The following is a 15,411-nucleotide window of genomic DNA, read 5'->3' as shown; positions in this document are numbered from 1 at the left end:
TGAATGTGTGTGAGTATGTGACTATGTAAGAGTGAGCACATGAGTGTGGGTGAATACTGTGAGTGGGTGAGTGTGTGTGAGTGGGTGTGAGTGGGTGGGTGGGTGGGCGGATGTGTATGTGGGTGTGCTGGTGGGTGAGTGTATTGTGTGGACAAGTGTGGGGGTGTGTATGGGTGGGTGCGTGTGGGTGTGGGTGCGTGTGGGTGGGTGGTTGAGTGTGTATGTGGGTGAGTGTGTCTGGATGGGTGAGTGTGTATATGGGTGAGTGGGTGTGAGTGGGTGTGTGTGGGTGTGTGTGTGGGTGTGTGTGGGTGTGTGTGGGTGGGTGTGTGGGTGGGTGGGTGTGTGCGGTTGAGTGTGGGTGTGGATGTGTGTGGGTGGATGCGTGTGTGGGTGTGTGTGGGTGTGTGTATGTTGATGAGTGTTTGGATGAGTGTGTGTGGGTGAGTGTGTGGGTGGATGTGTGTGTGGGTGTGTATGGGTGGGTGAGTGTATATGGGTGAGTGTGTGTATGTGGGTGAGTGTGTGTGTGGGTGAGTGCATGTGGGTGGGTGAGTGTGGGTGGGTGAGTGGGTGGATGAGTGTGTGTGGGGTGGTGATGACACAGCCCATTAGTCCAGCGCCACGTCCCATCCTGCTATAGAGAAACATCATGGAAATACCTCCAAACATACTTTCTGTGATACGTACATTTTGAAGAGATGTCTGTGGTCTCTTGCTTAGTAATAAAGATGATAACAACTAGCAATTGTCACTAATATTAGAAAGACACCTCCCTGTGACTGTGTGACACTTTACTACATGCCAGCCTTCTCTAGTTGTTATTTCTATTTTCCCCCATTTCCCGTCTAACCTGGGTGGTCAGCCTTACTCGTCACCTGCAAACCCTGGAGCCTTACCTAGCCTGCTTCCTAGAACAGCCCTCTCCGTCTCCACAGCTCCCGGCGTCTCCTCAGCGGGGTCAGCCCGGTTTCTGGCCTGCTCACTGGTCTCTCCAGTGCCACCCTGTCCATCTCCAGTCAGTTCCCGCTGCTGCCAGGGATCCTTCAAAACTACAGACCCAGAGCAGCCATCTGTTTAAAACCCTCCACTGGCTGCCCATCACCTTCTGACAGAGGCCCACACCCCCTATCATGACCCACACGGTCCTCTGTGAGCTGGCTGCTTCCAACGTTCCCCAATTCTAACCACCACCACCATCTCCCCACCATCTGTGCAGCTAACCTCTTCACTTGCCTTGCTTCTTTGCTAAGAGCTCTCTTTCCCTGAGGCCTTTCCTGGCCACCTCCCCATAACATGTCATACCCCACCTCATTGCTTTTTAATTTTGCTCTTTGCATCTGTACTATCTAATGTACTATGTATTTTATATATTTACCTTGTTTAGTGCCTTTTCCACACCCAGGGTTTAAGTTACACAAAGACGGGGACCGTTACGTATGTTCTTCCCTACTGAGCTTCCAGTGCTCAGAACGGTGCCTGACCAGGGCGGGTTAACCAGAGCACGGAACGCACCTGCTTACAGTAAGCAAGGTATGCACAGTTTAGTTGTGCTTACTCACTGATCTGTAGTGCCCACGATGTGGTGAAGACCAGGTGAAAATTGTGTGCTACAGATTAGTAAGTAAGCACGATTAAGCCCGTGTGTACCTTGCTTATTGGGTGCTCCGTCCCTGGTGCCTGGCAGGGAATAGACACTCAACAAATACAAATGGAAGGAAGGAAGGAAAGAGGGGGGGAGGAAAGCAAAGAAGGAATGGGGGAAAAAGGAAGGGATGGAAGGAAAGAAGGAGGAAGGAAGGAAAGAGGGAGGAAGGGAAGGTAGGAAGGACAGAAAGAAGGAAGAAGAACAGGTGGAAGGACGGAAAGCAGGCCCTTACGCACACATCTTTGAGTGTCCGATTATCTCCTTAGCATAAACCCCTAGGGTTTGCGGGTCAGACTAGTCCTAGTTTAAGTTTGGATACATGATTTAAGTTCCCAAACGGCCCTCCAGGCCTCCAGCCAGGGTAAGCCAGCTCGCGCATGGCGGCACCGTGCTGGTCTCCTTCCCCGTCATCAGCCTTGCTGTGCCAGTTTTGTTTGTGTGCCAGCCTGAGAAAAGAAACCAAAACTGCTCTCATTGTCTCAGTGTTCACGTGGTGTTCACTAATTTATTGACTTTACCTACATTCGTTAGGCATTTCTATTTTTTCTCATGCTGTACATTTTCTCTGCCCATGTCTGGGCTGTGTGTCTTTTTCTAATTATTTTGCAAGAACTCCTGATAAGGTGGTTGAATAGAAACCACAACGGCCCGAATCAGCCCACTGAGCTGTGAGTTCAAATTTTGCTCTATGCCCTGTCTAGGGATGTGGTCCCAGCAAGTTTCTCTCTGTGTCTCAGCTTCTCCATCCGTAAAATGGAGAGGATGAGAGTGCCTGCTTCGTGGATATGCCGTGATGATTAAGGAGCTAATGTGTGTAAGATACACGGAACAGTGCCTGGAAACTGTGCACTCACGGAATATCCTTATCGTATGCTAGCTTTTCATGATATTTGCAAGCAGTTTTTCTCAGTTTGTCACTTATGGTTCAACATTATTTATGGTGTTTTTTCTGGCCATACAAAATTTTTGTATTTCTAGTAGTCAAATCCGGAAACCCTGGTGGTATAGCGGTTAAGTGCTACTATGGCTGCTAACCAAAAGGTCGGCAGTTCGAATCCACCAGGTGCTCCTTGGAAACTCTATGGGGCAGTTCTAACTCTGTCCTATAGGGTCACTATGAGTCGGAATTGACTCGACGGCACTGGGTTTTTAGTAGTGAAATCCATCCGTTCTTCTCCCATTTTGATTTCTGGGTTTGCAGCCTTGTTTGGAGAGGCTTTCTCCCAAACAGAGTATGTCAATTAGGACTCTGTTTTGCAAGTGACAAGAAAGTGGAGTCTAAATGTCTTAGACATAAAGAGAACTTACAGATCACGTAACAGAAGAGTCCAGGGGGAGGGCTGGCTTTAGGCAGCCTGGAAGTGGCTCAAAGGAGGTCATCACAGACCTGGGGCCCCCTCTCTGCTCCACCTTCCATGGGTGGCTTCATCCTTTGTCTCTCCCTGACATCCCACCTTGACTGAAACCCATGGCCAGGAGGCAGCTGGTCTGCCGGACGTAAGACCCACCCAATGCACTAGGCTGCACAGGTGGCTTCTCAGCGGAAATCTGGAGCTGTTACTCACTGGAGAGAGGTGGCTACGAGCTGAGCCAGGAGTAACACACCAGGACACCATACCCTCCAGACTTTCTTGTGCCACTTTTACAGTTTTATTGATTTGTTTATTTTTTAACTTTGCTCCGTCTGAGTAGCTGGAGATATTCTGGTTTAAGAGGTGAGGTAGGGATCCAGTGTGCTGCTTCCTGAATGGCTGACGGGTTGTTACAGCACCACTAACGTCCTCTCCCTGCTAATGGGAGACACCATCTTCCTCAGAGCGTGGGGATGCCCTAACACTGCCCAGCTCTAGGGTGCTCTCCCCTCTTTAAATGCATATTTGCCCCACTCTTGAATGTTCTGTTTGTAGAGTAAACGGCTAGAGGAAGTGAAAAGAGAAGAGAGAGAATTACTGGAGGCGCAGTCAATTCCCCTGAGAAACTACTTAATGACCCACGTGATGCCGACTCTGATGCAGGGTCTGAATGAGTGTTGCAAGGTCAGACCGGACGACCCGGTCGATTTTCTGGTAAGAGATTGAAGTTTTATATATATATTTTTTAATGGTCTGAATGAATGTTGTAAGGTCTGACCGGATGACCCCGTTAATTTTCTGGTAAGAGACTGAAGTTTTGCTGGGTTTAAAAACATATATATCAATTTGAAGACAAAATATGCGTGAATCTAAAGAGAAAACCAGCTGAGATAGAGAAATCATGTATCTGATTATTTGAGAAATAGCTTCTAACCCATTTGCAGTTACTAATAAGATATTTATTGTTCATTTGAAAGTAAAAGATTTATGTACTTTTATTTTGAAACATCTGAACATTAGTATTACACACCTGTGACAAATAATAGATACTTTGCAGTATTTTGCAAATTGATAACTTCTCCTTCTTTCAATTGTAGGCTGAATATCTCTTCAAGAACAATCCTGAAACGCAGTGAAGATTTAATCTTGTCGTGCGACCTGCCTTTGCAGAGCTCGAGATCAGTGTCACATTGTGATCTGAAAATTGGCTTTAAAATCTTTTCCCAGTTTTTTTTTTTTTAATTTTCTGCAAACAAATATTCTGTTATGAGAATCACTATAAAAGCCACGTGACTTTGGGTGATGACTTCATTAAAACCGTATTTGAAAGGCAAATGGGTATCTGTGTGTAACTCAGGGGACAAACACTGATGTGCTGCTTCGTTCTCAGGTCGGTTCTAATAATTCTGCCCACCAATTCAGTTTTCAGCATGAGGAAGACCAGACTAGGTACTAATCTAACATGTGGGCTAACACATTCACACGGTTTGGTAGGGCCCCAGTACCAATGGTGTTAAAAATGGAAACACATGGCAACGGTTTATGCTTTGTTGGATCTCAGTAAGTCAGACACGATGGTTTCCGAAAGGTTGTTTTTTGAGTTCAGGGTCAGGATCCCAACTAGCGAGTCAGAAAGAATTGTAAACGTCTTGGTGGAAGAATTCATTTAACAGGAAGAATAATCATAACGTTTGTAATAACTAGAAAGTTGCCGAAGACTTTTAACAAACTCGCTTTATGATATAGGCATAAGCTGTCAGTCTCTATGGTCTTCTCCAACTCGGAAATCTTGTAACTCCTCGAGTTAGTTTAGGTTTATTTTAACAGCATATGTGATTCACTCCTTTAAATAATATAATCTAAATATAACTGACTTGTATTGTGGTTAAATGCACCTAACATAAATTGGGCTGTTGTACCTTTTTTTTAAAGTGGCGTCAGGTAACTTCATGAATTGTACACCCGTCCCCACTCTCTGGTTCCAGAAAGTTGTCATATTCACTCCAAACGGAAATCCCATACCAGGAGGTGGTGGCTTTCCACCCTCCTGCCTCGGCTCTGGCCGCTGATCTGCTTTCTGTCTCTATAAATTTGCCTATTCTGAGTATTTCACAGAAACGGAATCATACAATTTCTGGCCTTTTGTGCCTGCTCATAGTGTTTGCAGGTTTCATGCATGCTGTAGCGTATATCAGTACTTCACTTCTATTTGATTTTATTTTATTGTAACAAACGTAACATAAAATTTGCCATTTTAACCATTTTTAAGTTATAATTCAGCAGCATTAATTACATTCACAGTGTTGTACGATCATCACCACTATCTATTTCCAAAATATTTCCATCACCCTAAACAGAAACTCAGCACCCATGGAGCAGTTGCCTCCTATCTCTCCTGCCCCAGCCCCTGGTCACCACCAATCTTCTTAGGTAACTATGTATTTGCCTACTTTAGGTATTTTGTGTAAGTGGGAGCATACACTATCTGTCCTTTTGTGTCCAACTTATTTCACTTAATGTACTGTTTTCAAGGTTCATCCATGTTGTAGCCTTCCTGTATCAGAGCTTCATTTCTCTTTATGGCTGAGTGATATTCCGTTATATGGATAGACCGCCTTTTGTTCACCCACTTGTCTGTTGATGGACGCGCAGATTGTTCCCACCTTTTGGCTATTGTGAAAATGCTGCAATGAACAGTGCTGTACAAGGATCTGTTTGAATCCCTCCCTGCTTTCAGTTCTTTGAGTATATAACCAGGAGCAGAATTGCTGGGTCAGGTGTTAATTCTATGTTTAACTTTTCGAGGAACTACCCAACTGTTCTCCACAGGGGCTGTACCATTTTACATTCCTACCAGTCATGGATGAGGGTTCCAATTTCTCCATATCCTTGCCAACACTTGTTATTTTCTGTGTTGTTGTTGTTGTTTAATATATTTTAGCCATCCTAATGGGTGTAAAGTGGTACCTCATTGTGGTTTTGATTTGATTTCCCCTGATGACTGGTGAGGAAACCCTGGTGACGTAGTAGTTAAGAGCTACGGCTACTAATCAAAAGATCTTCAGTTCGAATCCACTAAGCCCTCCTTGGAAACCCTATGGGGCAGCTCTACTCTGTCTCCTGTAGGGTTGCTATGAGTCAGAATCGACTTGACAGCAACAGTTTTTTTGGTTTAATGACTAGTGATGTTTAGCATCTTTTCATGTGCTTGTCGGCCATTTGTATACCTTCTTTGCAGAAATGTGTATTCAAGTCCTTTTCTCATTTTTTAATTAGATTGTTTGTCTTTTTGTTGTTGAGTTGTAGGAGTTCTTTATATATGCTCCATACTAGACCCTTATCAGATATATGATCTGCAAGTATATTCTCCCATTCCTTACGCTGTCTTTCCACTCTGTTGATAGTGTACTTTGATGTACAAAATTTTTTTATTTTGATGAAGTTCAACTTTATCTAGTTTTTCTTTTGTTTAACTGCGCTATTTTTTGACCCTCATATTTTCATAGAAATCACCAAGTTAATAAAGAGAATACATTTCAACAGTCTGAAAGCATTGGTCTTAATAATAGTTGCATTTTAATGCCTTTATGACAGTTACATTCCATGACCTTGTTTCTCTCTTTACTGAAGAAACCAGGCAATCAAAAAGAGAGCTTGCACGTCCTCCCACTGCAAGCTAGCCCTGCCTTCCCCTCTGCTCCAGAACAGTTGTACGCCTGCCTCAGGCCAGCCCTCCACTTGCACCCGGGTCCCGTCCCTTCTCCCAGAATCAGACTCTGTGCCTGTGATTATCCCTTCCTCACCTGCAGCCTCAGTTTCCCCTCTCTACCGGATCATCACCCTTAGCTTCAAAGTACAGTGTACTAGCTCCCAAACTTTGAACAAGACAAATATAAATTATAAAACAAGAGCCTTCCCAGGCCTCCACACCCGCCTCCAGCTATTCTGCAAACTCACTAGTGACCTTGACATTCCCGGTTATCGGTCCTTAGTTCTTACCTTTGCCGGCTTCAGCAGCATCTGACACGGTTGATCATTTCTTCCTGGAAGTTCTTCCTCCCTCCACCTGCATGTCTCATGGGCACCTCCTGCTCAACGTGGCCATTCCCCCCCCCACCCCCCGCTCCCCTAACCTCACACTGCAGCTCCATCGGTTGCTTGGGTCCAAGACCTTGGAGTCATCCTTATGTCTTCCTTTTCTCTTACCCCATGTCTTGGTCATCTAGGGTGGTATAACAGAAATGCCACAGTGGGTGGCTCTGACAAACAAATTATTTTTTCCTGTTTAGGAGGCTGGAAGCCCATTCAGAGTGCCAGCTCTAAGGGAAGGCTTTCTCTCTCTGTTGGCTCTGGGGGAAGCCTTGTCTTTTCATCCTCTATTCCCATGGCATGGCATCTGTCATCCCCCATCTCTGCTTTCCTGCTTGTTTAATCTCTTTCACACTCTACACTAATACTGTCTCATTAACAGAACAACCACTACAGGGGTTAGGATTTACAACACATATTTTAGGGGGACACAATTCAATCGGTAACACCCCATATCCAGTCCATCAAAGCATTGTAATGACTTATCTTTTTAAACACATCCCAAATCTGTCCATTTCTGCCCCTCCAACACTACCCTCCTGGGCTCAGGCGCAGCCACTTCTCACCTGATTGCTACTGTAGCCTTCTGGCTTGCCCTGCTCATTTTCGCCACAGCTGTCAACACTGCAGTCAGACCCCGTTGCTGTCGAGTCAATTCCGACTCATAGCGACCCTACGGGACAGTAGAACTGCCCCATAGGGTTTCGAAGGGGCTGGTGCATTCGAACTGCTGACTTTTTGGTTAGCAGCCGAACTCTTCACCACTGCGCCACCAGGGCTCCACAGCAGTGAGAAGGACCCCGTAACAGAGGTCAGGTGGGCTCTTTCCTCCTCTCCACGCCCTCCAACGCCTTCCCATTGCACTTGGAGTTAAAGGCAAAGTCCTGGCCTGAGCCTGTGAGGCCGGACACAGCCTGACCCCTGGTGACCTTGCCGACCTTGCCTCTCACTCCTGTGTCCCGTCACTTCACTCCTCATTGCAAGTAGACTCCATGTTGGTTCTTTGCTCTCTCCCTTCCCTTTGCCTGGACCACTCTGCTCACACATGTCCACTGGCTTCTTCTCCCTCCATTCATGGCTCTGCTTAAATATCAGCTCCTCAGAGAGGCCTCGCAGATCACCCTCTCTGGGAAAGTCCACCTGCTCCCTTCCTGGGCTCACACTTGACATCATTTTCTACGGCTAAGTATTTATATCACCCATCTCCCCCACTAAAATGGAAGCTGCCTGAAGGCAGGGATTTTGTTTTGTTTTCCTGAGTCTCTAGAGTGCCTGGCACATGGTAGGGACACAATCAGTATTTTATTAGTTAACAAGTGGAAGCCATTTATTTAGCTGCAATTTTGTTACATATCTCTGTCTTTTACAACTACTTCAGCTCCCCAGCCAGGTGACGAAGCTCCTAATCTATTTGCGTTTCCGTGTGGCTGTGAGTGGACCCTTGAGGAGTCTGAAGGGTCACCAAGCGGGATTTATATAGGTGAACTGACCAGCCTGCCAGTTAATGAGTGACCTCAGCAGTGTCTTAGGACAGATAGGACCCTGAGATGCTGACTTGGATCAACTAATCTCCTGAGAGGCTGGGAGAGAAGACAGAGTACCCATTTATCTACAACGAGAAACATAGTTGTCATTTGGGCTGATTCTCATACCCAGTTCACCAGGACATTCTCTTCTTGGAAGCAGACAATATGAGAAGGAATGATAGGAAGTTCTTGGTGATGTGGAATCAGGACAAGGCTTTAGCCTCTGCCAGCTTGATATTGGAGGATACTTTGTGACACAATGGTTAAAGCAGCTGGTAACTAACTGAAAGGTCAGCAGTTTGAACCCACCAGCCATTCCCTAGGAGAAAGATGTGGCAGGCTGCTTCTGTAAAGATTACAACCTTGGAAACCCTATGGGGCATTTCTACTCGGTCCTATAGGGTTGCTATGAGTTGGAATGTACTTGACAGCAACGGTTTAGCTTGATATATGGATCCCTGGGTGGTGCAAACGGTTAACACTCTCGAGCTTAACTGTTTGCACCTCCTATGGACTCCTCAAACCTCGCTGGGTCCTTTGATGTCATCCTGTCTCCTTCCTCTCCCTCACCTCTCACGTCCAGGGTTAACTGCACCTCCTAAATCCTTCTCGAGTCCGTTCCTCCTTTACTTACTTATTTCAAGCTTCATCATCTCTAACCTGAACTGTGGTAAGAGCCTCCTCACCACCCTCCAGCTTCAAAATCTCACCCAGCTCAGATTCATACCCTATCAGACTGGTTTTCTCAAAATATAAATGAAAGCTCACTTCTGTTTGGAAACTTCAGTGGCTCCACCAGTCCCAAAAAGATAAAATCCAAATCTCAGGAAGACTTTAGCTCTGGGTTCAAAGGTCAACTCCTCCAACACTTGGTCTTGTCTGACCAGCCTATCTGATTCTATGACCAGTTTATTCACGACTCTCTTCACAATCTGTAATTTCCTTGAGCATTTATTTGGTTATGGGTTTATTAGCTGCCCTCCTCCCCTCTGAATGTAAGTTCCATGAAGGTCAGGGATGTGATTATTATTTATTTATTCAAAGTGGCAGCATCGTGCCAAGAATCTTTGTGTGTGTGCTTCAAGTGAGAGTTTACAGAGCAAATTAGTTTCTCATTAAACAGTTCATAGACAAATTGTTTTGTGACATTGTCAACCTATCAATGTGTCAACACTCTCCCCTTCTCCACCCTGGGTTCCCTGTTTCCATTCGTCCAGTTTTCCTGTCCCTTCCTGCCTTCTCATCTTTGCTTTTGGGCTGGTGTGCCCATTGGTCTGTGTACATGACTGAACTATAAACCGCATCCCTCACATGTATTACCATTGGCCCTATAAACCCACTGCCACTGAGCTGATTCCAACTTACAGTGACCCTATAGGACGGAGTAGAACTGTCCCACAGGGCTTTCAAGGGGTGGCTGGTGTAGACCTTTCTAACCTTTCACTGAAGGGCGAACCTTGGGAGCGACTTCGGTACTGAGTTAAAAGAGTGTCCTGGGGCCATATTCTTGGGGTTTCTCCAGTCTCTGTCAGACAACAGCAATCTTGGTCTTTTTTTTTTTTAATTTTGTTCTACATTTTTCTCCTGCCCTGCCCGGGACCCTCTATTGTGATCCCTGCCAAAGTAGTCAGTGGTGGCAGCCGGGCACCTTCTAGTTGTTCCAGGCTCAGTCTGGTGGAGGTTGTGCTAGTTATGGTCCATTGGTCCTTTTGAGTAATCTTTCTCTTGTGTCTTTGGTTTTCTTCATTCTCCTCTGCTCCAGCAGGCGTTGGGACTGCTTTTATTTTTTTAAATAGTGGAAAATAACCCCTGAGCATAGCATGGGGATGTACCATTTGCTGCATGAAGGCTTGTATAGAATTTTATCTTAGAAGATTAATAGAGAAATACTCAGGATTATCGTGCATATATTTGTTTAGTTTATTGCAAGGTAGTCATGGCAACGCAAGTAAAATTTTGCTGAAGATAATTCAGAAACAGTTGCAGCAGTATATTGACAGGGAACTGCCAGAACTTCAAGCCAGATTCAGCAGAGGACCTGGAACGAGGGATATCATTGCTGATGTCAGATGGATCTTGGCTGAAAGCAGGGAATACCACAAAGATGTTTACCTGTGTTTCATTGACTATGCAAAGGCATTCAACTGTGTGGATTATAACAAATTATGGATAATATTGAGAATAATGGGAATTCCAGAACACATAATTGTGCTCATGAGGAACCTGTACATGGATCAAGAGGGAGTCGTTCAAACAGAACAAGGGGATACTCCACGGTTTAAAATCAGGAAAGGTGTGCGTCAGGGTTGCTTCCTTTCACCATACCTATTCAATCTGTCTTTTGATTTCTTGACTGCTGCTTCCATGGCTGTTGATTGTGGATCCAAGTAAAATGAAATCCTTGACAACTTCAATCTTTTCTCCATTTATCATAATATTGCTCATTGGTCCAGTTGTGAGGATTTTTGTTTTCTTTATGTTGAGGTGTAATCCATACTGAAGGCTGTGGTCTTTGATCTTCATCAGTAAGTGCTTCAAGTCCTCTTCACTTTCAGCAAGCAAGGTTGTGTCACCTGCATAACACAGGTTGTTAATGTGAGTCTTCCTCCAATCTTGATGCCCCATCCTTCTTCATATAGTCCAGCTTCTCGGATTATTTGTTCAGCATACAGATTAAATAGGTATGGTGAAAGGATACAACCCTGACACACACGTTTCCTAACTTTAAACCAATAAGCATCCCCTTGTTCTGTCCGAACAACTGCCTCTTGATCTATGTAAAGGTTCCTCATGAGCACAATTAAGTGTTCTGGAATTCCCATTCTTCACAATGTTATCCATAGTTTGTTATGATCCACACAGTCAAATGCCTTTGCATAATCAATAAAACAAAGGTAAACATCCTTCTGGTATTCTCTGCTTTCAGCCAGGATCCATCTGACATCAGCAATGATATCCCTGGTTACACGTCCTCTTCTGAAACCAGCCTGAATTTCTGGCAGTTCCCTGTTGATATACTGCTGCAGCCGTTTTTGAATGATCTTCAGCAAAATTTTGCTTGCATGTGATATTAATGATATTGTTCTATAATTTCCACATTCAGTTGGTTCACCTTTCTTGGGAATAGGCATAAATATGGATCTCTTCCAGTGAATTGGCCAGGAAGCTGTCTTCCATATTTCTTGGCATAGACAAGTGACCACCTCCAGCGCTGCATCTGTTTGTTGAAACATCTCAGTTGATATTCTGTCAATTCCTGGAGCCTTGTTTTTCGCCAATGCCTTCAGAGCAGCTTGGACTTCTTCCTTCAGTACCATCGGTTCCTGATCATATGCCACCTCTTGAAATGGTTGAATATTGAGTAATTCTTTTTGGTATAATGACTCTGTGTATTCCTTCCATCTTCTTTTGATGCTTTCTGCGTCATTTAATATTTTCTCCATAGAATCCTTCACTATTGCAACTCGAGGCTTGAATTTTTCTTCAGTTCTTTCAGCTTGAGAAACGCCGAGCGTGTTCTTCCCTTTTGGTTTTCCATCTCCAGCTCTTTGCACATGTCATTATAATACTTTGCTTTGTCTTCTCAAGAGGCCCCAGTCACGAAATCAAAAGACACATTGCATTGGGCAAATCTGCTGCAAAGGAGCTCTTCAAAGTGTTGAAGAGCAAAGATGTCACCCTGAAGACTAAGATACGCCTGACCCAAGCCATGGTATTTTCAGTCACATCACATGCATGTGAAAGCTGGACAATGAATAAGGAAGACCAAAGAAGAGTTGGCGCCTTTGAATTGTGGTGTTCGTGAAGACTATCGAATATAGCGTGGACTGCCAAAAGAACAAACAAATCTGTCTTAGAAGAAGTGCGGCCAGAATGCTCCTTAGAGGCAAGGATGGCGAGACTGTGTCTTACAAACTTTGGACATGTTGTCAGGAGGGATCGGTCTCTGGAGAAGGACATCATGCTTGGCAGAGTACAGGGTCAGCAGAAAAGAGGAAGACCCTCAACGAGGTGGATTGACACGGTGGCTGCAACAATGAGCTCAAGTATAACAACGATTGTAAGGATGGCGCAGGACCGGGCAGTGTTTCGTTCTGTTGTGCATAGGGTCGCTATGAGTCGGAACCGACTCGACGGCACCTAACAACAACAACAAAATTTAATCTGTATGCTGAGCAAATAATCTGAGAAGCTGGACTATGTGAAGACGAACAGGGCATCAGGATTGGGGGAAGACTCATTAACAACCTGCGTTATGCAGATGACACAACCTTGATTGCTGAAAGTGAAAAAGACTTGAAGCACTTACTGATGAAGATCAAAGACCACAGCCTTCAATATGGATCCCACCTCAACATAAAGAAAACAAAAATCCTTACAACTGGACCAATAAACAACATCATGATAAAGGAAGAAAAAATTGAAGTTATGAAGGATTTCATTTTATTTGGGTCCACAATCAACGCCCATAGAAGCAGCAGTCAAGAAATCAAACAATGCATTGCATTGGGCAAATGTGCTGCAAATGACCTCTTTAAAGCGTTCAAAAGCAAAGATGTCACTTTGAGGTCTAAGGTGTGCCTGACCCAAGCCATGGTGTTTTCAATTGCCTCATATGCATGTGAAAGCTGGGCAATGAGTAAGGAAGATGGAAGAAGAATTGACGCCTTTGAATTGTGGTGTTGGTGAAGAATATCGAATACACCATGGACTGCCAAAAGAAGGAACAAATCAGTGTTGGAAGAAATACAGCCAGAATGCTCCTTGGAAGCAAGGATGGCAAGGCTTCATCTCATGTACTTTAGACATGTTACCAGGTGGGACCAGTCTTTGGAGAAGAACAACGTGCTTGGTAAAGTAGAGGGTCAGTGAAAAATAGGAAGACCCTCAACAAGACAGACTGACACGGTGGCCATAACGGTGTGCTGAAGCATAGCAAGGATTTTGAGGATGGTGCAGGACCAGGCATTGTTTCATTCTGTCATTCATAGGGTCCCTGTGAGTCAGAGCTGATTCGACAGCACCTAACAACAGCAACAACAGTTGTGCTGTCTGCCTAATCCAATGGAAGGCTGAAAACAAAATGGTGCCGAGAAACTATAGACTGAAAGCATGAGATTTAGCGTACACACTGCTGTCTTCTGAGATGCTAGTCAGAGGACAGCCACAAATTCAGGAGGTTTCCATTCTTTGAGTCATAAAGTACATTATTGGTGCCCTTTATGTGCAGCTTTTAAGGCTGTGGTCTTACTTTTACTGATTTCTCTGGATTTCAGATTTTTAAACTTTTAAGGACAGGTCAGCTACTAGGCCCTCAACCAAAGGCCCCTTGATGACAAGAGGGTAAGAGAGGAAGAATTGAGAATTAAATCTGAGGCAATGCTGTTCAACAGAAATGAGAGCTACATAAGTAACTTAAAATATCCTACTGGCCACATTCAAAAAAAGTAAAAAGGAACAGGCAAAATTACTTTAAATATTTTCTTTAACCCAGTATATCCAAAATATTATCTCCACATGTAATCAATATAAAAATTATTGAGGTATTTCACATTTTTTTTTTTTTGTACTGAGATCTTTGAAATCCTTGTGTATTTTGCAGTTACAGCACGTCTTAGCTGGACCAGCCTCATTTCAAACGCTCCATGGCCACAATCGGCAAATAGCTACCATCCTGGACAGCGAAGGTTTAGATCCTGTGCTTTTACTACTCCTGACCCTTAGTCCTATAACATTCGTCCTAAGAGATGGTTTGTGAAAAAAGGGAAATCCCCGGCCAAATTTCCTGAGGACTTACAGTGCATATTAATATATTTAAAGAGTTTTGAACTTTGCTTGCTTAAAGTAGCTTTGCTCTATTTTGGCTCCTTCTCCCCCATTAGCTTTCTGTGTGACATACTTTACATCTTTGAACCGGAAGAGGGAAGGAATGCCAGGGGGTCGTGCCTGCCTCAGGCTTTAGCTTTTCAAACTTTTGCTGGAGGGGAGCAGTTTGCTTTCAATTATGTACATTCCCAGGTCCCACCTCAGAGAGAGATTAGGGCTGGAAACTATCTCAGGAAAACCATGGAGCAAACAGCCTTTGCTAAAATCCAGAAGTTTCTACAAAGGACAACTTTATCAGTAAAGTCAAGTACACTATTTGTTAAAAAGTAAAACTGTCTTAAAACCAAACAATGGTTTAACTAGTAAAGAATGTCTGCCTTGAGCATTGTGCTCTTTTAAGAACTGACTATATGGGATCTGGAAACCCTGGGGGCATAGTGGTTAAGAGCTATGGCTGCTAATCAAAAGGTCGGCAGTTGGAATCCATCAGACGTTCCTTGCAAACCCTATGGGGGAGCTCTACTCTGTCCTATAGGGTTGCTATGAGTCGGAATCCATTCCGCGGCCACAGATGTATGGGATCAAATTGACAAGAGCAACTGGAAAGACTAGATGGAAACCTTAGGTAACATTAGGTTAACCACGGAGAAACAACTCAGAATAGCAGGCTGGGAATGGCTGCACGACTTGAATGCAGTCAGTGAATTGTACACGTAGAAACTGTTGGGAGGGCATATGTTCTGTGCATATTCTCAACAAAGGCAATTACCCCCTCCCAAAACCCACTGCCGTCCAGTTGATTCCGGCTCATAGCGACCCTACAGGACAGAGCAGAACTGCCCTATAGAGTTTCCAAGGAGCGCCTGGTGGATTTGAACTGCCGACCTTTAGGTTAGCAGCCGTAGCTCTTAACCGCTACGCCACCAGGGTTTCCTATTTTCAACAATAGCAAATAATTAAAAAAAAAAAA

At 44.4% G+C, this 15,411-nt stretch overlaps 1 protein-coding gene across 1 annotated transcript in view; it reads left to right on the top strand.

Annotated features, from left to right (window-relative positions):
• Positions 1-5,100, top strand: part of AK7 (adenylate kinase 7) — a 76,923-nt gene extending 71,823 nt beyond the window's left edge. Inside the window, exons 17-18 of the mRNA XM_049899253.1 lie at positions 3,556-3,714; positions 4,098-5,100. Coding sequence (XP_049755210.1) covers positions 3,556-3,714; positions 4,098-4,136 — 198 coding nt within the window. The 3' untranslated portion in view covers positions 4,137-5,100. The remainder of the gene's footprint in view (positions 1-3,555; positions 3,715-4,097) is intronic.
• Positions 5,101-15,411: the final 10,311 nt, after the last annotated feature.

The sequence above is a fragment of the Elephas maximus genome, chromosome 10, assembly GCF_024166365.1.
Source record: "Elephas maximus indicus isolate mEleMax1 chromosome 10, mEleMax1 primary haplotype, whole genome shotgun sequence".
Lineage (NCBI taxonomy): Eukaryota > Metazoa > Chordata > Mammalia > Proboscidea > Elephantidae > Elephas > Elephas maximus.
The sequence above is the reverse complement of the archived record's forward strand: the minus strand, read 5'-3'. Positions and strand labels throughout refer to the sequence as shown.